Source organism: Nicotiana tabacum, chromosome 17 (assembly GCF_000715075.1).
Source record: "Nicotiana tabacum cultivar K326 chromosome 17, ASM71507v2, whole genome shotgun sequence".
In the NCBI taxonomy this organism is placed as follows: Eukaryota; Viridiplantae; Streptophyta; class Magnoliopsida; order Solanales; family Solanaceae; genus Nicotiana; species Nicotiana tabacum.
This window is the reverse complement of record NC_134096.1, coordinates 128,113,643-128,136,164: the sequence shown is the minus strand read 5'-3', so window position 1 is coordinate 128,136,164 and position 22,522 is coordinate 128,113,643. Positions and strand designations below refer to the sequence as shown.

The 22,522-nt window shown below is 36.3% G+C and overlaps 1 protein-coding gene across 1 annotated transcript; it reads left to right on the top strand.

Annotated features, from left to right (window-relative positions):
• The first annotated feature begins 8,336 nt into the window (after positions 1-8,336).
• On the top strand, positions 8,337-16,406 carry LOC107785901 (proteasome subunit alpha type-5). Its single transcript, XM_016607300.2, has 9 exons — positions 8,337-8,483; positions 8,591-8,672; positions 8,767-8,847; positions 11,941-12,054; positions 12,153-12,254; positions 13,952-14,010; positions 15,273-15,375; positions 15,995-16,060; positions 16,142-16,406. The coding sequence occupies exons 1-9, from the start codon at positions 8,470-8,472 to the stop codon at positions 16,232-16,234; spliced, it is 714 nt and encodes a 237-aa protein (XP_016462786.1). The 5' UTR covers positions 8,337-8,469; the 3' UTR covers positions 16,235-16,406.
• Positions 16,407-22,522: the final 6,116 nt, after the last annotated feature.

The window sequence follows — 22,522 nt, the reverse complement described above, 5'->3', positions numbered from 1 at the left end:
GCCACGCATTACGGAGAGTCCGGAAAATAAACTCTTTCAAAAGCGTTTCTGACAACTGAGCCAAGTGAGCAGTGTTGCATTGGCTGATCTGCCCTCTTCATAGGCTTGCCACGAACACCGGTGGATAATTATCTCTCCCAAGGCAAATTTCTTATTTTGTTATGCTGACTCAACACTGTTGAGCTGACCCATTTCTTAGCATACTCTTCGATACTTCTTTGGGGTAACCCTTACCCCTATTTATACACAATGATCACAAAAGTAGAGCTCCATACAGACAAATCTTGTCACGAACCACATAGTCCAGACTCTCGTCAACAAGTGTACTTCCTCTGAAGCACCCCAAAATCCGCAACAGTGACGTCCACGCTGAGTAGACCTTCTACAAATTTAAAGTTGTTTCTATAACTCTTTTGGTACTGAAGTATAGGATTATTAAATAGGCGGACATACCGCAAGTCCCAACCTTATCCTCTATAAAATCCCAGGCCTTAAACATGTGTAAATTTTAGGGAACCTCTCAGTACCACATATATACATTTCAGGCCAAAACTGATATAACACATGACCCCGTAATCCACCCATTGGTAGTGGACTCCCCCCACTCGGTGCGAAGTCATAGGTCACAACGTCCGATGATCCATAATAATAACCTTCACAGCTCGTATAAATCAACCATACGCCAACGTCCGTTGCACCCCCACATGATTCACTAGGTGATCTCTCAATACGCCTACATCTTCAGTCGGAACAACACGTTGAGGCAATGTTTGAGCATATCTGGCTCCCTCGTAGTCCATTTGCGGCATCACGAATCGTCGACGCACAACTGATACCAAGTGCGCAATGTCATACATGAGTGGATATAAAGGAATATAAGATATATGTTTCAAGCTAAATCAATGTCACACGATAAGGAATCAAAGAAGTGAATATTTCCTAACAGTTCCATAGCCTCTCGAAAATAAGTACAGACGTTTTTGTACCGATCCGCAAGACTCTACTAAACCTGCTTGTGACTCATGACACCTATGAACCTAGAGCTCTGATACCAACTTATCACGACCCCAAATTCCCTCCGTAGGATGTCGTGATGGCACCTAGTCTCTAAGACTAGGTAAGCCTATCAATGCGGAATAATAATAAATATCTGAAATAAATAAACTACAATTCAAACAATTTCAACTCCCAAAACCCAGTAGAAATAAGTCACAAGCTTCTAAGAATTTATTCTACATGTCTCTATACATCAGAGTCTAAAATAAATAAGGGAGACAACATAGTAGGATAGAAGGGGACTCCAGAGTCTGCGGACGCTGGCAGATATACCTCGAAGTCTCCTCGTATAGCTAGTTTACTGATGCGTGGTCTGATAAGATGTACCTGGATCTGCACAAAAAGATGTGCAGAAGCGTAGTATGAGTACACCACAGCGGTACCCAGTAAGTGCCAAGCCTAACCTCGGTAGAGTAGTGACGAGGTCAGGTCAGGCCCTACTGGAGAATAAATAATGGCATGGTAAAATGTTTAAACAATATTATATGATAAAATGACAATGGAAATGAATCAAGTAGTATGTCACATTCAATTACATCAAATAATGGCGAATAAATACCTCGTGGAAACAAAACAGAATTCTTTTCAACTTGAAGAAATCACAACAATAATCAAAAGCAACTGCGGCCATAAATCAATATCAACAAGGGCACTCCCGAGGTACCGCTTCGTAGTCCCAAATCATAAATAAATTCACAATATCTCATTTCCTTATACCACCGCGGGAGCCTTCACGATTTATTTAAAGAAAGCATTTTTTTCCCCGAAATAGCATCCCGCGTTTTAGCCACCCTTATCACACCGCATGACTTCTAGTAGTCACCCCTACTAGCCACGCGTATCAAGCCACCCTTATCTCACCGCATGCGTTTCAACACCCAGACCTTATACCACCGCATGCGTATCAATATCACAATATATCACAATTTGCACCTCAAGGGCCCAATATTTTAATTTTTCACAAAAAATCAACAACAATATTTTTCAATAATAAAGAGCTCACGACTCATGCCAGAATAATCCAAAAAAGAAATCTTACGAAAATATTCAAGAATAAATAATTCAGGAAAATAATATTTTAAATTTTTAATACGTTGCTTAAATATCAAATTTAAAAATATCAAATACTTCATATTAATAATATTTAATTTAAATAAAATCAATCTTCAAATAATGCACAGTATAAAAGAAATCAAGTTTCAATTAAACAGGTAAAATAATTAGCAGGAAAAAGGTAAACAAATCTAAAATATATATCACAGATCAATTATGAAGAATATAACAAGATAAAATAATTTAATAACTGCGCAACAATGATCTACATAATTTAAAAATATAATCTTTCACATTTAGCCCGTGTACACACTCGTCACCTCGTGTACACGACTTTCAACACATTTCAACAATCACATTAATATCAATTCTAGGGGAAATTTTTCCCACACAAGGTTAGACAAGTCACTTACTTCGACTTGCTCCAGTTTAATCAAGTATTATGCTTTTTTCTCGATTTTCTGACTCCGATCGACTCGTATCTAGTCATAATTAATTCGATACAGTCAACAAAAATTATAGAATTAATTCTATACGAAAATACTACATTTTTTCAATAAAAATTCGAAATTAATTCAAAAATGGTCTGTGGGGCCCATGTCTTGAAATCCGGCGAAAGTTACGAAATATGAACGCCCATTCAACCACGAGTCTAACCATACCAAAATGACTAAATTCCAATAACGATTCGACCCTCAAATCCACAAATCTATCCAAGAGGATTTTCAAATTTTTCCAACTTAAATCACCAATTAAATATTAAAAACAGTGATGGATTCGGGTAATCTAACTAAGATTGAGTTAAGAACACTTACCCCCCCAATATTTTTCCTTGAATATATATATCAAACATCGCCCCTACTCAAGCTCCAAGTTGTTAAAAATGGCGAATGGGACGAAACCCCCCTGTTTTTATAACTTACGGACCTGTCCAGGCTAACCTCGATCGTGGAGTCTGATCCTGGACCTCGATCATGAGAGTCCGATCCTGGACCTCAATCATGGGAGTCCGATCATGGGGAGTCCGATCATGGCCCTCGACCTTGGGGCTCGATCACAACCGTCGATCCTAGCTATCGATCATGGCTTCGATCCTTATGGCCTTCGATCACTGGCCTTGGTCATAACCCTCGATCCTGGGCCTTCGATCAGTGACCTTCGAGCCTGCCTTCGATCCTCGGATCGATTTCTGGGGCTCGATTGCACAGCAGAAGAGAATTTGCAGCAGCTGTTTAAGTCCCATTTGTGATCCGTTAACCATCTGAAACTCACCCAAGGCCCTCGTGACCTCAACCCAATACACCAACAAGTCCTAAAACATCATACGAACTTATTTGAAACCTCAAATTACATCAAACAATGCTAAAATCACGAATCACACATAGATTCAAGCCTAATGAACTTTGAAACTTTCAATTTATACAAATAACACCGGAACCTATCAAATCAAGTCCGATTGACTTCAAATTTTGCACGCAAGTCATAAATGACATAACGGAGCTATGAAAATTTTCAGAATCGGATTTCGACCCCAATATCAAAAAGTCAACCCCTCGGTCAAACTTCCCAAAAATTCAACTTTCGGCATTTCAAGCCTAATTCCACTACGGACTTCCAAATAAAACTCTGATCACGCTCCTAAGTCCAAAATCACCATATGGAGCTGTTGGAATCATCAAAATTCTATTTCAGGGTCATTTGCACATAATTCGACATCCGGTCACTATTTGAACTTAAACTTTAAATTTTTCATCAAAATTCCATTTCTCGGGCTAGGGACCTCAGAATTTGGTTTCGGATAAGTCCCAATTCACGATACGGACCTACCAGAACTGTCAAAATACTGATCCGAGTCTGTTTGCTCAAAATGTTGACCAAAGTCAACTCGGTTGTGTTTTAAGCATCTAATTCACATTTTAATCCATTTTTTATTTGAAAACTTTCCGGATTTTTTTTTCGGACTGCACACGCAAGTCGAGTAATGGTAAATAGTGCTTAGATCACATAATTAATCATTAAATTTAAAGATGATATTTTGGGTCATCACAGGTACCTCGGGAGTGCCCCAGTTGTTTACCTCTATTTACTGTGCTGATATTTTCTTAAACTTCTTATCGTTTAAATTCTCAGTCATTTTAAAATATTATTATATCTTCTGCCTTACTTTTATTTTAAACGAGTAGGGCCCTGAGCTGACCTCGTCACTACTCTACCGAGGTTATGTTTGGCACTTACTGCGTACCGTTGTGGTGTACTCATACTACACTTCTGCATATATTTTTGTGCAGATCCAGGTTCTCCCCACCATACCAGATACCAGTGAGTTGGACCGCATGTGGAAACTTCAAGGTATATCTGTCAGCGTCTGCAGACCTCGGAGTCTCCCTAATTCCACTACGGACTTCCAAATAAAACTCTGATCACGCTCCTAAGTCCAAAATCACCATATGGAGCTGTTGGAATCATCAAAATTCTATTTCAGGGTCATTTGCACATAATTCGACATCCGGTCACTATTTGAACTTAAACTTTAAATTTTTCATCAAAATTCCATTTCTCGGGCTAGGGACCTCAGAATTTGGTTTCGGATAAGTCCCAATTCACGATACGGACCTACCGGAACTGTCAAAATACTGATCCGAGTCTGTTTGCTCAAAATGTTGACCAAAGTCAACTCGGTTGTGTTTTAAGCATCTAATTCACATTTTAATCCATTTTTTAATTTGAAAACTTTTCGGATTTTTTTTTCCGGACTGCACACGCAAGTTGAGTAATGGTAAATAGTGCTTAGATCACATAATTAATCATTAAATTTAAAGATGATATTTTGGGTCATCACAGGTACCTCGGGAGTGCCCCAGTTGTTTACCTCTATTTACTGTGCTGATATTTTCTTAAACTTCTTATCGTTTAAATTCTCAGTCATTTTAAAATATTATTATATCTTCTGCCTTACTTTTATTTTAAACGAGTAGGGCCCTGAGCTGACCTCGTCACTACTCTACCGAGGTTAGGTTTGGCACTTACTGTGTACCGTTGTGGTATACTCATACTACACTTCTGCATATATTTTTGTGCAGATCCAGGTTCTCCCCACCATACCAGATACCAGTGAGTTGGACCGCATGTGGAAACTTCAAGGTATATCTGTCAGCGTCTGCAGACCTCGGAGTCTCCCTATATCCTTACTATGTTATTTTCCTTTTTTTCTTTAGAGTCTGATGTATAGAAACACTTAGTATTTGCTCTTAGAAGCTTGCGACTTATTTTCACCGGGTTTTAGAAGTTGTAATTATTAAATATCAGTTTTATAATTATTTCATGTGTTGAGAATTGGGCTTCAGTTTTATATTATGTATTTCCGCAAATCTGTTAGGTTTACTTAGTCTTAGAGACTATGTGCCATTACGACATCCTACGGAGGGTGAATTGGGGTCGTGACAAATTCCTTGCTAATTACCTTGTACCTAAGCTAAGTTTTATTCTTCCAAGTTAGAACAAGCAAAATAGGCATGGATTTAGTGTTTGCAACCACAAAATCAATCAATAAAGCATGGAATAATTATATAATACGAATCTTAATCAAATATAGAACTAATATTAATAACCCAAAAATATACCCACACTTAGGGTTCACAATCCTAGCTTAATAAACTTAACTAGACATATTAAGGAAGATAAATATAAAAAGAAATGAAAAGCTAAGCATAATAGCTAAAGAGGAAAGACAGATTGTGTAGAACAATGGTGAAGTCACCCAAAATCCCAAAGAAGAATCCCAAAAACTGCTACGCAAAATATTCTTGCCAAAACGATGTCCTAGAATGACTTAAAATAGATATTTATACTAAGTCCCAAAAGTGGACAAAATGATGCAGTTGAACCGTAACGAATTCCAAAAGCTTCATTTCTTCAACTCTTCAGGCTTCTCTTGAACCGTGTCCAACGGTTGGAGCAACCTTGTCTAACAGTTTGGCTAAAAGTCTTTTTGCTTCAACGTTTCTCCAATTTTAGCTCTAAAGTGATGACTTCTTGCCCATTTTTGATATTCTTTAATTCCAAAGTTCTCACACAACTTCAAAACCTGAAAATACACCATTCAAAAAATAATTATCCAATTTATTCCAACAAATGGGACATTAAACTCTATCAAAATATAAGAACAATTAGCTAAAAAGCTAACGAAACAGAAACAAGAAAAAGCCACAAAGTAGTGTCATAGGAAGTGTGAGGCGCTGCCTCTGGCCCTGTTTCCAGAGACATAAAATTTTCAGTGCCAGGGCTAGTGCCCCACGCTACCTTGGGCGCTGGTGACAGGGACTTGTCCTATTTCGCCCGTCACTTGGTTATTTCGGTCCTACACACCCTCCAACTCTTATAAAAGTAGTCCTAAACCTATTTTGGAGGGGGGAGTACATTATTTAGGAGAAAACACAAGCACACAATCGCCGTAAAGGCCGGAATTCATCAGATTCCATCTTTCTTTCGCCAAACTTAGTAATTTTTATGTTTATTTGTATGATTTATTATTTGGCTACCATGTCTATGTGGAGCTAAACTTCACGTTCTAGGGTTGTGGTTCTTCCATGACTATTGCTATTCGAATATTGATTTTGGTTTCTTTATGTATCATATTAGTTTATTTATTCAATCCTACACTTAATTATTTGATTACTTGATCACCAATTAAATACTATCTATGAATCTAGAATTGAACTCGAAAGTGGGAATTCTAGATTGCATATAGGATTGAGTAGAGCAAGTTCTTGAACCTGAGTATCGGGGAACGGATTCGCGATTAGGATAGACATATACCTAATTACCTTGCTTGGTTGATGTACATGAATTATAAATGCGTTCTTGTTAGTTCAAATTCCATAAACATATAGGCGTTAGGTTAGCTTGAATAGGCGAGTAAGAACTCGACAGATTCTTATTAGCGATATTAACCCAGTCAACCAATAAGCTAGATAAATTAGTTAGTCAATTTAATTAAAGAATACAATATGAATGTTAGATCGCCCATAATCCTAGATCATTTTCATAACATTGATAACATAAAAATCTGCTCTTCCTCTGTTGAAAGCTCATTATTTGTTTTTTATTTTATTTTAATTAGTTTAGAATCAAATATTTCTCGGTTTAATTCTTGTTTAGATAATTAGGATAGTCTAATTTAGTTAATAGTTAATCACATGTCCTCGTGGGTTCGACATCCGACTTTTAGTCACTTTATTACTTAACGACCGCGTATACTTGCGTGTACGTTTGGCCGCAACATGCTTGTCAGAAAATTCGCCCCCTTACAATGACAGTAGAGCTCACTATTTATAGTTGCACCTAGGGAACAAGGTCCTAAGATTAAGCTCCTCTTTAATGACAATTATGAGGGCCATTGAGGGATGTGTAACAGTGGGCAATGAATGTCATATTCTTTGTAACGGATCATGCACTTAATGCTGTAAAATATTTTCCACTGAATGCTATCGGATGGCGACATTAATTTTGTCGTTATGAGTATCATTCTCTCCGGTGACAAGTGATATCATTACCTTCGGGTTTAGCTATCTTTTTCCTTTGGTTCCACGTGTCGCTTTCTCATGCGATCATTAAATATAAATATATTTACCCCATACAACAGTCCTAATTAGAGATGTTTGCAATATTCTTTTGGTCAATTTTTATCTAAAAAACCAAAGCTAATATCTCGGTTACTTTACTATATATGTCGAATCGGACTGTAAATTCAATTTTCAAACTTCTTTTTTTATTTTCTTCAAATAATTTGTCACTTGAGACAATTCATTCAGTCCGCCCAACAAAATTTATAAAGATGTCATTTCCTGTTCTTCCTTTCGACATAACTTGTGAAAAGGTTATTTTTGCAAAACTTTCTTAAAGGGGACAAAAAATAAACAGCAACCTTAATTCATCAACAACGGCTATCGGGGAAGTGCACAAACAGCCATTTTTAGTGCACAAACTAAAATTCAGAACATTAGCTAAATCTTAAATAGCAATCCCTTAGAGTGGCTACATGGTGTTATTTGTACTCGAATTTGTGCAAATCTTCCTTAAATGTGTTCTCACTTTGAGCCCAAGGCATTTTTTGGGCCCAAAACCTATATCTCCTCCTTCCAAGTTAATGGGCTTAGTTCCATCCAATAAAAAGTGCAATAGTCCAAATTTCCAAATATTAAACCTTTGCTTGCAACTATGGCTTGCTAAACAAGTTTAAAGAAGAGGTTTAAGAAAAAAGTGATCTTCAGTTCAAACAGAATTCGGTTTTGACTGGGGTAAAGCCATTACACTACTTCTCTGCATAGAGATTCTGAATCTGTAACAAATATCAACAGGGAGATGTTTCTCACTAGGTAAAAGTTGCATTTCGTTTGGGGCTTAATTCTTGATCTTGTTTTTACAACTAAATCAGAATGAATGATTTTGTGTGTGTTTTGTGTTTTGGAAATGGGGTGTGAAGAACTGAGTACGATAGAGGTGTTAACACCTTCTCTCCTGAAGGCCGGCTGTTTCAAGTTGAATATGCTATTGAAGCCATCAAAGTAAGGTTTTTCTGTGTGAACGTTTTTTTTTTCTGGGGACTGAAATAGGTGATGGATATTTTGATTTTGTGGCTTTTTATACGAATTTTTTAAGCTGGGTTCAACTGCTATTGGATTAAAGACTAAGGAAGGAGTCGTTCTTGCTGTGGAGAAGCGCATTACTTCACCTCTTCTGGTTTGTAACCCTTGTTTAACTATTATTTTTTTTAATTATTATTATTATTTACATCTTGTTTGAATGATTGTTACATATTGTATCGTATTGTATTATTATTCTAAAACAATGTTTGTTTCGATTGTTTATTTAAAATTGATTGTATCGTATTGTTAAAATCATTGTTCCGGAACAACCAAAAGCCTCATTTTATGAAACAATCCATTTGGTGTGCTGGGATTGTTTCCTATTTCGTTTCCAATTATACCCTTACTTATTACTCCGTAATTCTATTTTATCCTTTACTTTTTTTAAATTCAAATCTCCAACTATGGGTGTTTAACGGGCGGGCTGGGACGGGCTGGACACAAAAAAACTAGCCCGTCCGTTTAACGTTGCGGGCTGTTAGCGGGTTGAGTTAGCGGGCTGTACTTTTTCGGATTTTTTTTTGTCCGTCCGGGTTCAGGCTTAGCGGGCTGGACCGGGCTGTGCAATTTTTTTTTTTAAAGTTAATTTTGTTTTATTTATTCAATTACTTAAATGTTTGCAAACTTTTAAGGCTTAGAATTAAATTTTGAAGTTTAAAGTTTTAAATTTGAAATTTGAATTTTACAATTTTAAAATTGAAATTTGAAAGTAAGTGGCTACAAAAAATTATTTAATAAGACCAATAGGCAATATGTAAGGATCAAGCTCCGAAGACTTTCATTTGATATTTTTATTGAATAATATATAATACTTCAAATTAAGTTGCAAGTTCTTTTTTGATTTTGTTATTTTTGAACTTGCAAATTAAAAGTTTACAACAATTATAAAAAAAAAAGAAATAGTACATCACATGCTTTGCATCATTTTTGTAAGTTCATCCATGTCAACATGAGGTTCTCGGTTTCCGACATTGGTTGAATCAGAACCATAAACCATTATATCTCCAATTTCTTGGTCCTCCGCTTCATCTACCTCGTCACGCCCTTGATTTTGCCGTTCTGATCTTATCCAATCTCTGAAGCACACTAGAATTTCCAAAGCGTTGCTGCCCAATGAATGACGGGTATCTCCTAGTTGCTGCCTTGCTTGGCTAAATACGCTCTCTGATGCGACTGTTAAAATCGGCACATTTAGCACGTCTCGAGCCATGGCCGAAAGTACAGAAAATTGATTTGAGTTGCTCCTCCACCAACCCAGTGGTAGAAATTCCTTTGTGCGGGGATCTGCTGACTTTTGCAAGTAGAATTGAAGTTCATCAATATTCCTGCTACTGGTTTGTTGATGCTCCCCTATTGTAGACCAAATCAAATAATCTTCAACACCATCATTATCATCCAAAGCACTGGTCCCAGATGTTGAAACTGAACTTGAAGGAATATTTGCATCTACAGCAGAAGAAGCATCAACAATGTTAGCATAATAATTATATAATGTTTCTAAATGTTTGTGTAGATCAGAAATACAAGTGTCAATATCAGGAGTTTCAGTTGGTCCAATATCCATATAAGAATATAAAGCAGTGATTAATTGGCGACAAGTGGCCATTTTGATATAAGGGTTTAAAATAACACCAATTAGGTAAATAGGAGGAATTTAGTTGAAATATTTTTTAAATTTATCTAGCATATATTCAACAATAGAAGTATATCCTTCTTTCTTCTTCAAATTATGTAGTAAAAGAAAAATTTCAGCAATATGAACTAAACCATTTGCAATAGTAGGATAATAAGCTCCAGAAAACTCAAGTGTAGCCACATAAAATTTTTGTAAAAACTTTACAACATCTTCAATGACATCCAAGTTCTAGATGTTAACAAACGACTCAATGAGAATTAGCAATTTCAGTTATAGGCATTCTATATTTATAACAACATTTTAAGAATAAATAAGTATAATTCCACCTAGTAACTATTTCTTCAGGCATGAGTCTTGGTTTTAGTCCATAGTGTACACATTTTTCTTTAAATGCATTTAATTTAGCACTTCTATTATTTCCTTAAATTACACCTACAACTCTTCTAACTAAAGTGATACCATCTCTAAATAATTCAAAAAGGCCGTTGGCCAACGGTCATATTTGAATTTGATCGTTGGCAACGGTCAAAAAAAAAAAAAAACCGTTAAAAACCGAGCTGAACCACGTTGTAGCCCGTTAAAAACCCGTTAACGGGCTTAGCGGGTTCCTGTGCACCGGTATCAAAAAAATATTTGTTTGAAATCCGCTCCCCGCCCAACCCGTCCCAACCCGCCCCCCACGCTACAATACCGGGCTGAACCGGGTCAGTCCGACCCGATTAACAGGTATATCTCCAACCTATTGACCTACTTTGTCTATGTCCATCTTTTCCAGAGATGGTTGTGTCGTTCTTTTCATCCAAATCTCTGTTCGTTTCTTTCTCTTTCCATCATTTTATATTTTTTTTCTTTTTTACTAATGATAGTTAACCGTTTTCTTCAAGTTTTTGCTCTTGTTTCCAAGAAATTGGTGATAAATTAGTAGAAAGGGGTTTTCTTAAATTATTTTTATACGTAATTCTTGATAAATTTTATTTAAAATAGTTGAGGGTATTTTAGTAAACTATCAGTTACAGTACAATACAATCAAACCAAACAACAAAATTTTTTATTTAACAACAGCAAGCGATACACTCTATCCAAACGTTGTATCCATAAAACATACAATACAATATAATACAGTACAATACAATACATTATAAAACGATGAGTAACAATGATCCAAACATAGTGTTAGGGGAAGGTTATATCTTAGTACTTCTATATGGTTTTGTTGATTAGGTTCATGTTTTGTGCATTGGACTTCACAAGTCATTGTGGTATGAAGAACTAATTTTTACTTCTTCCTGGACTGTAATTGAGTGAAAGGTTGAATTATTTAGGATTTGTGGTAGAGCTTCGCCTAGTAAATTGCTGGTAGAGCTTCACCTAGTAAATTGAATTATGGATTTGTGGAATATAAGATTGGGGATCTTAATGATGATGAATGATAATCTTTTTGTTTATGGCCTGCTTGGCTACGACTCAAATTAGAGAACATGTTAATTGCCTGATAACTTCAGTTTATTTTGTGTATTCTTCATTCATGGCACATTTTTGATATTCTTATAGGAGCCAAGCAGCGTGGAGAAAATTATGGAAATTGATGAGCATATTGGTTGTGCAATGAGCGGATTGATAGCTGATGCACGAACTCTTGTGGAACATGCACGAGTTGAAACTCAGGTATCTGGGTCAACTTTTTTGACCTTCAAGTATTTGTATGCTAATGGTAAATTGCTGACTTGGCCTTGTTGTTTTTTCATCCCTTTCCCTTTTAATAGAACCATAGATTCTCTTATGGTGAGCCCATGACTGTTGAGTCCACGACACAAGCTCTCTGTGATTTGGCCTTGCGGTTTGGTGAGGGCGATGAAGAATCTATGGTGAGATTCTTTTTACTTTGGTGTAGTGCTTTTTGTTTCTCTCTGAACAACTATCTTTCAGTTAAAAATTAGTGGTCCCAAATTTATCTTTAGCTGTTCCTTATTTATTTTGATTAAAATCTGTTGGAGCTAAACAACTGACCTTGTATGACGTGGAATTTAGATAGTTTTGCTAGTTATGGTAATTTCATCGAGTGAATAAGTAGGTGCCTTGGTGCTTGGATTGTGATGTTCCTTTTTGTGTGATTTATGGAAACCATCAAGTGCTTCATGCGACACAAGGTGGAAATAAATAAATAATTAGTCATAATTCTTGTTCTCTCCTCTTTGTGTCTCACTAAAGGACTTGTGCATGTATCCCAAGTGCTTTTGAATCTTGCCTGTGCAAACCACCACTAAATAATTTTAAAAACAAGGCTGGTGATCGTCGTGAAGAATCTATGGTGAGATTCTTTTTACTTTGGTGTAGTGCTTTTTGTTTCTCTCTGAACAACTATCTTTCAGTTAAAAATTAGTGGTCCCAAATTTATCTTTAGCTGTTCCTTATTTATTTTGATTAAAATCTGTTGGAGCTAAACAACTGACCTTGTATGACGTGGAATTTAGATAGTTTTGCTAGTTATGGTAATTTCATCGAGTGAATAAGTAGGTGCCTTGGTGCTTGGATTGTGATGTTCCTTTTTGTGTGATTTATGGAAACCATCAAGTGCTTCATGCGACACAAGGTGGAAATAAATAAATAATTAGTCATAATTCTTGTTCTCTCCTCTTTGTGTCTCACTAAAGGACTTGTGCATGTATCCCAAGTGCTTTTGAATCTTGCCTGTGCAAACCACCACTAAATAATTTTAAAAACAAGGCTGGTGATCGTCGTGAAGATTGTTAGGTAGTGATTATCTCTCTATTTGTCTGTTTCTCAATTTGTATATTTAATTCAAATGCTCCTGCACTATATAAAAATTTGCCAGCTGGGTAGTGATAGATCTCGAGGCTGGCTGTTGGGTCAGAGATCTTCCGAGGAGCTAGGATTGTTATGATAATTCATTAACTACATAAGTGCATGCACTCTTCTCTTTACATTCTATATTCTAAGGAAAAAGGATGCAAGATACTAATAAACATTACCTGTAAAGAATTCATGAAGTTAAAGTGGTGTAAAATAGCTGTTTAATTTGATTCTACATAAGTGTAGATAGCTCACTCTAGGACGAACTTTTTGTTACAGTGAGGTAAGAGTGGCTGGCATTGATTTATTATTGGAAATTAGCCCATTTGTTATCATGGAAAAAAAGGAAGAGGAAGGGGGAAAGCAACAAAGAGTTGTTTATGATTTAATTAGTTTTTTAATTAATTAATTAATTTATGGATGAGTTATACTGGTTATCATGTATGAATTAATCTGATTGGAGTTACCTGGTTAATTCTGATTTTATTCTGTTGCCTGCATTTTCTCTAATGACTTTCTTGTGCTGAACTGCTGATCTAGTTTCTTTGTTCCCTTGTTTTATGTCATAATATATTCTGAAAAGTTGGATGTCTGGAGAATCTTAGTGCTGTTGAAAAAGCATATCAGCAGAAATAGACACTCTTCCATAGTTTTTATAACTGACTTACTCATAGCAGGAATAGACAAGCTTCCGTTATTGTTAATCTCCCACCTTTATGCATTAATGGTCTATCTCGTTTGTTTTATGCAGTCCAGACCTTTTGGTGTGTCCCTTCTCATTGCTGGTCATGATGAGAATGGTCCTAGCTTGTAAGTCTTTGCCTCTCTTCGATAATATTGGAAACTATGATATTTTGTTTTCTATATTCTTTCTCTATATTTTGGACAAGAGTGAGTTGCTCTAGTGGTGAGCACCCTCCAGTTCCAACCAAGAGGTTGTGAGTTCGAGTCACCCCAAGAGCAAAGTGGAGAGTTTTTGGAGGGAGGGAGCCGAGGGTCTATCGGAAACAGCCTCTCTACCCCATTGTAGGGGTAAGGTCTGCGTACACACTATCCTCCCCAGACCCTGCTAGTGGGATTTATACTGGGTTGTTGTTGTTGTTGTTTGTATATTCCTTCTCTCTTTTGGTATTGAATCGAAGTCTGACGGAGTTTCCAGGATATCATCTTTCAGAAACTTCCTTCTTTTCCAAAATTTGCTTTCAAATATGTCTGCTCCAACTTTGTCTATGTTGGACTTGTGCAATTTGGATTTCGAGAAAACAATACAATATTTAGACCAGCAGTTCTATCACAACTCAGTGCATTAATGCTAAATCTCGTGGACTTACAAGCTACAATGTCCTGAAGCTTTTAACATTCGCTTATTTGCTTATGACAATTGAGCCTCACGCGTATTACCTAATAGGCGAAATTGCACTTTTGGTGCCTCATTTTTAGGGGTCCTATATTATTTGTTTTACTTTCTTGAGTTGTGCATATAATACCTTAACTTAAACATTTACGAGCAGATATGAGACCTCATCTTGACAATCTTAACTTTTGGATGGGAAAAGTCATATGCCTGCGCATGACCCATTTGTTAACTATAAGGGCTCAAAACTCCTTTTCACTCATTTGCCTGTGTTCTCTATAAATCTCATCATGTCACTCTAATATGCATACAAATCATCTTAATATAGTATGAACATCACTTGTTTAATTTTAGAAACATTTCCGATAAATATTGAGGTTTGTTTTAAATGTCAAATGGATTCTATCTCAATTAGTTGAAAAGTTCTTTAGTGTTAGTTGAATATTAAGTACTCAAGAAGTCAACAAATCACATTCTTGGAAATGATGCTACCAACTGGCCATGATAAATTGGGCTTTTGTGGTATGAACTGCTCAAATCCGATTTCTGACTATATGTTTTTCCCTAAGAATGGAATGGGATTCAAGATTTCATAAATAAGCTATTAACAGTACATAGTTTATTCGAGTGCTTGGCTGCCATTACTTCCTAAACCCTGATTGTGGGTATTAGTGGACATAATTCCTAGATACTGAATATAGACCAATTTTATGTACAGGTACTACACTGATCCTTCTGGTACATTCTGGCAATGCAATGCTAAAGCTATTGGGTCAGGTTCTGAAGGTGCTGACAGCTCTTTGCAGGAGCAATATAACAAGGTACGTAAGTTTCCTATTTTTCGAGTGAAACCATGCCCTATCGTTAATGGAACGTGAGTAATTGGCCCTATTCTTTTTTTTCATTGACCTTCGTTTAAATTGATTGGATGCTTGAGCGCCCAGAGACTTTCTTGCGTTCCTTATATATAAAGTATCTTCCATGGAGGCCCGAGAAGTAGAGGAGGGTTTTTGTATTTTTTCTTTATTTCGCCCCCTAAATATCTCAGGTTTAAACTGGATGTCTACACCTTATTAGGTCGAGTAGCTAGTTTGGATGGTGATGCGCTCACCCACTTGTACGCTTCCAAACAAGCACACTATCCTTCCGCGTCTGAAAATGGATGTGTAGAACTGAACATTCAAGAAATCTTATTTCCCTTCATAATTTTGGTCCAGTCTGCAGCAGCGCGAGGTTGTTTGATGCTATCAACCACCTTCAACTCCTAAGCCACCCCCCTCTTCTCTTCCTCTGATAGAGGAATGTATAAAATCAATAACCTTCCACTCATGAATCCAAATTCTATGTGGCAGGTGGAACTTCTGGGACAGAAACACTAGTATTTAGCTTTCATATGGATCTCAAAGCTGATCTAAAGTCCATTATCTGCTATTTCTGCAGGACCTTACCCTTAAAGAGGCTGAAACCATAGCACTGTCTATTCTTAAGCAAGTGATGGAAGAGAAGGTAAGCTTAGTGATGTTTTTATTCTCATGATCTTTTTCTTTGTTTCTGTATTTGCTGAAAAGCTCCAACTGTTTGATACAGGTGACTCCCAATAATGTTGATATTGCAAGGGTTTCTCCAACTTATCATCTGTACTCACCATCTGAGGTGGAAGAGGTTATCAGCCGCCTATAAGAAAGAATGCTATCACGCACGTTACTGATATTTTCTTGTATGACAATGTTTGCTCGCCCTGGAGTTCTTTTATTTTATTTTCCCTTCTTCCAGGGCTGGAAATTGATTGATACAGTGTTTTCTGTATGTTTATTACATTATTGGCTCAAGGATTTAAGAGTTTTTTGGTCCATCCCTTGTTGTTGCTTATGAAGTGGGATTGGTTTCTACATCCTGAAGAAAATGTCTCAGTTAATCTGGTTCTTTGACAATAGGCATTTCTTGTTTTCAAAAAGAGTGAATTTCTCTCCAAAAACCTTTTCAACCAAACACCATAGAAAATAAAAACTGAAATTTTTTTAGTTTTTGCAAAGTTTGAAACAATGGCCGGCTTATTATTATGTTGAGATTTGAAATCTATGGTTCGTATGGAACAAATCTTTTCAGATGATCTTTTATAGAAATGCATACATCTTATCTTTTTTTTGTTTTTAATATGCTTCCTCTTTGGTCTCTTTTGCTTTCATACCCCTTTGTTTTTATGGTTGGTTTTGCTGCCACTCGTCAGGAAGGTGAGAAGAAGTTTCTTATTGTAACAAAAAAATGTATATGGTAAACCTTTTCCATCTAACATACATGCCTTCAATCGCGAAAAGCAAAGGCAACAAAACTTATTCGTATAAGGTATTTACACTAAATCAATAAATATGTAAGCATGTGTTTGTATATACATATTGTTCACTTAAATATGGTTAATATGTATTCTCATTACATCAAATCATTTAACCATGATAGGTTACTTTATTTTGGTGTAAACATTTCGTATGGATAAGTTATTACCGGAAACAGTCTACAACTCTCCTAGTTTTCATTTAGTTCCTTAAAGCAAAATGCAATCCCAACATCTAGTCTTTTTGCCACTATGCTCAAGAGTACATTTCTAGCTCTGCAAGTTACAGCAAGAGAGTCAATCAAGGAGTACTCCATCAAATTAATCCTAGCATGGGCGAGTAATTGCAAGTCCTAGGACATATATTTGACTTTCGTGCAATGAGGGCGTGAGCCCCATTTATGATTTGGCTATACTTAAAATAAAAAATCTAAGTGTTTTCTTTCCATCAATGATGAGAGAACTACTACTAAGTAATAAGTGAATATTATTCATTTTGAGATGAAAGGCCTCTTTCGCTATCAAAATATACAATAATTATCAGGAGTGAAATAATATATAGAAGATCATGGAGTATGTAATAAGAAGTTCAACAGAGAAAAGAAGATGCAAACCAGAGTGAAAAGCCAGATATTATATCCAGTATTTTAGGCCTACTACATTTTAATAAAGGCTCGGCTGCATCGAGAAGCACAACCTAAGCGAGTTTACTACGTAAAACAGTGCACATAGGAAAAGTTCCTGTGTCATATACTCACCGTCCAATAATTACTTTATGGTTTTAACCTTTTCTTCTTCTAACCTTTTCTTCTTCATCAATAAATCCCCCGGGGTGTGTTGGGATGAGAATGAGATATTTTTGGTTGAGTTTTGAGAATGAAGAGATTCCATATAAAGTATTTTCTCTTTTAATGAACCCTACGGAATGTGAATATGAATCAATCAAATTAGTGAATCTTGAATACTAGATAGTAAAAAAGAAATTCGACCAATAAAACTTAACCATGCACATCCCTAGAAACTTAAAGAAAGTTTTCGAAATTAAGGGGAGGAAATAAAAGAAAAACGAGGGGTAGGTGGGAGGAAATTGAAAATTATTGGGTATGTGAATATGAAGTCTTACATTTCGGATCTAATTGCATGAATGTTCCACGGAATGTTAACATTACCACGAGGCAAGAGTTGTGAACTGTGTATTATTTCCCATAAATATAATACTACGTACTCTCCGCTAGAAGTCTATATTCTTCCCAATTCCCTAAAACTAAACTCCCACAAAAGGATTAATACTCCAAACTCCAACAATATAATCCCTCTTGGATTCTCTCGTTTCATCACCATTTCCAAACGCAGTAGAGAAAATCAAACCATTACTACTACTACTACTACTACTACTTCACTTCAAAATCTTTATGGGTAATCTCAAGAATCTTTTGATTACCCTTCTCCTCCTTTCCTTCTTTCTCCTCTCTTCTTCTTCAAATGAATTCCAGCCCAGGAATCTTGGGTCACCACTAGATAATAATAAAGCTCCATCTCCATATGATCATATCAAGAATTCAGAACCATTTAATTTCTTGAAAAAACAAGCAGGAGAAGGAGAAGGGCTACACTTGAGTACTAAGGATAAACGGAAGAAAAAGAAGAATGCGAGATTGAACTTGAAGAGGAAAAGAGGCAATAAAAATTCAGAATATTATTCGAGCAGAAGCTTTTCAGCGATGCTTCCTAAAGGTTTTGTGCCTCCTTCTGGAAATTCCCCTTGCCATAACACCTATCCCAATTCCGTCACCTTCTTCTGTGATCTTTCCACTCCTAAATTACCCTAGATATCTCACTTAAGGGTTTATACATATAATCTGTTTTTTTCATGCTTTAATTTCTTGAAAATGAATATATAGAGGAAAAGTCATGAAATGATGAGTTTCTTGATCATCACAAGGAGTTTCTTAAACAGTACGTCGACATATTCATAGATATACAGGTTAATTTTCTTGATAAATCTTTGGCTGCTATTGTATCTTTTTAGAATATATATACTGTGTAAAAGACAAAATCTTGTAAAAACAGAGCGAGAATTACATTTTGCCGTACGTGGATCGATGATTATCAGAGCTAGCTGTTCACTGAGTACTGTATTTTCATTTCATAAACATTATGGAAACTTGCTGAGTACAGTATATGTATATTTTTCAATACACTGAGATTATATATACCCATGTCTACTGCAGTAGTATCTAATTAAGTGATTGTTAGTAATAAAACGATAATAAGTAGGCATGCAGTCAAAGGATCTTACTACGAGTACTCTTTTTCTTTTTGTATTATTTCTGAGAATACGAATGCTCTTATCATGTGGAAGTCTATTATTGATTTGTTGATCAAGTATAATACCGCAGAACGCAAAATCTCTAATTGTGCCGCATTTTTTTTCTCCCTGCAATTAGTCCCTCCGTTTCAATTTATGTGAACCTGTTTGATGGGCAAGGAATTTAAGAAAAAATAAGACTTTTTGAATTTGTAATCCTAAACAAGTCAAAAAGGGGTCCAGTGTATTTGTGTGGTCATAAAAGCTTCTCATTAAGTGTAGAATTAGAAGTTTAACCTAAATTATTTCCAAATTTAGAAACGAGTCGTCCTTTTTTTAACAGACCAAAAAGGAAGTAGGTTCACATAAATTGGAACGGAAGAAGTATTTTTTTCACAAATATTGTATTCATCATATTAATGCAACACGGAAAATAATATTAAGAATTAAGTTATTGATATATTGCATGCCTTGAGTATTGACAGGAGCGTAGCCAGTGTTCTTGCTACGTGTTCGACGAATAGCCTTGGTTCAAATCTGTATTTGCCTTCAATAATCTATTGATTATTTACAATTTAATAATTTAGAACTTAATAACTTAAAATGCTTAGAATTCTGAACCCATAAACTTGAAATCTTAGCTCCGCCTCTGAGTATAGAACGGTAATGTTCAGTTTTAACAAGCTGTCTATGATCTCCTTACCCTTTCCCTTATTATACAGCCATTCCTCTTTCAATAATAATAATTAGGGATTATGGAAGACATGAAAAGTTAGTAATTACAAGTTAAAATATATAAATTGGACATGGTTAGTATTATATTAGATCTAAGGAGTCAACCATGGGCATAGAGAACATGACTAAATCCCTAGTTTTTTCCCCACTATCACTTAATTAGTAGTACAAAAGTTCAACTTATTTAATATTCTTACACGTGAGTGAGATATCATATTAAGAAAGATGTCTGCTGTTTTGACTTCTAAGGATGTCTCGTGTAGGTATTTCTTGTTTGACTAGAGAGTCGAATAGTAACTAAAACATTAAACTTAGTTCATTTTCAAAATTATAGCCGTGGAATAGGAAGAAAAGCATATGGAAATTCCATCATTTTAGGGAGTTGCTTGCCTCATGGGGTTAAAAAGTTGTTACTTTCCGTTTACTCCATGCATGCATGATATGTCTAACTCTTCTCTCGATGTTACAGAATTCTATACACAGAATTTGTACTTACAAATACCATAATTCTACCATATAAATCTAGTTTAACGAATATGCTGTCAATAATTGTACTTTACATAATATGCCAAAAAGCTAAAAAATAACACAATTATTAGTGGTGAAGTTAGAATTTCGCAAATAGTGTTCAGCGTTTAAAATATAATATTGATCTATATATATGCACAGTAACCGACGAAGGTTGCTCAACTAATAGCTTCGTCCCCGATGGTCAAAAATTTCCTTGAAGAACTTACTTATCAACAATGTTTAAAATTAGCAGGAACCAAGTTAGTATCCTAGCGGAGCTTTGGAAGGGGAATATCCTAATGGATGAGTATGAGCATGTTATACATCTCATATTAGACCCCCAGAAAAAAAAAAAAAGAAAAAGAAAAAAAAAGGCAAAAATAGCTAAAAACAGCATGCTTCTTTTATCATATATATGAGATGGGCGGGCCTTTTTAAGTAAAAGGTGATCCACTATCGGTTGTAGTCTTCTTGACGTATCAAGTCAAGAGGGCGAGGCTCCTAGCAATGGGGGAAAAGGGGAGTGGGAAAGCGGGCTCCTTTCACTTGACTGGTTAGTTAGGAGTGATCTTTTTTTGCACATGTCCACTCTTTTTCTCTTTCAAATTAGGAGGATTGGCATTTGACCAAGATGTGATCTATCTCTTTCCTTGGTTGTAGTGAAACTTTGGTTTTATTTAGCGAGGAACCGTTTCACTCGGCACCAAATGATCAAAGCCAAAAGCTTTAGGCATCTTTTGAGCATGTTCAGCTTCCAAAATTCCTGAAGTCCTATGCTACGGCATTATCATAGAAAGAAAACATGGCTAGTAGATAAAATAATATTGTAGAAAGCGATCAGTTCTTTTGATCTTGTTCGGGCTTGGAAAAGCTTCCTTTTTTCAATTTCAGAAGTTACAGAGCCTATGTAGAAGAAGCTGTAGAAGAGCACCACCACGGTTCATGTCCCGACACATGGGGGATTAATTAAATTGCAAGGATCGTGAATCAAGGAAAGGGAAGAATGAGACCATAATTTGGAAGTCGCCCCCAATCGAGACCTAGATGGTAACCTAACCGAGTACATCATAATTGGGAAAGGGAAGACCCACCCCCAGAGCCAGAACACAGGCGCCGACCTCTCCGCCACCAGCACAAGTGAATAAGAAAAGATCACGTCACCAAAGGTGGCGGTATCACCGTTTACAGGTCGAGTCATGAGATCTAAAGTGCAAATACTCGACGCCGTGAATCAAGAAATTCGGATGATATACATACGAAGGTGTTGGTCCATCGGTGCCTTGGGAATCATTTGTGCCAGTGTAAAAAAAGAAATTCAATAGTTTTACAGTAGCGAGGAGAAGGAAAGGAAAAGTATGGATTACTTGAAAGAACTACTTCTTCGAGCTGAGTGGGGTCGCACCCCTTCCTTCTTCTAATAAGAGAGAGAGAAAGACGCTAGGCACACTCTTATTTAAACCTTTCCAATCTCTCTTAGCTCCCGACCCAATGGAAATTCTAGTTCATATTCACTGAAAATGCTTCCTTTACTTCCGCAGGTAATGGAAATGCTGAGGTTTGAGCTTGTGTTTTCCTGTCTTCTCTGCCTTGCCCACTCCATCTTATTTGCTGGAGGGAGGATACGATTGTCAAAGCTGAAGTCCCATTCAATTCATATAATTTCTCCGACTGCCTTCTTACTCGCACGCCTACCAACTAGAATGAGGACAGTCAGACTAACCCCAAAAAAGAACTATCACTCGAGAAAGCGGCCCCCTTTCTGCCTTTCTCGCTTTATTCGTCTTTCATCCCAGTGTATTATTTGGATTGAATGTATATTATCCCCCTATCGGACTAAGGGTTTTGATCGAATATTCCTCTCTCTACTTGAATTCAATCAGTAAGAAAAAAAATATTACATAAAGAGTAAAATTCCATAAAACATGTTCCACAGGGTACATGTTCAATAAATCAGGACAAAGAGGTTGATCCAGTTGAGAGCGTAGAGTAGGAAACAGGTAAGATGACCGTCAACAGACAAAAGCCTCTTATTATTATTATTATTATTTCACTTTTATGCTTCAATCAGGCCTATATTCGCATTTGA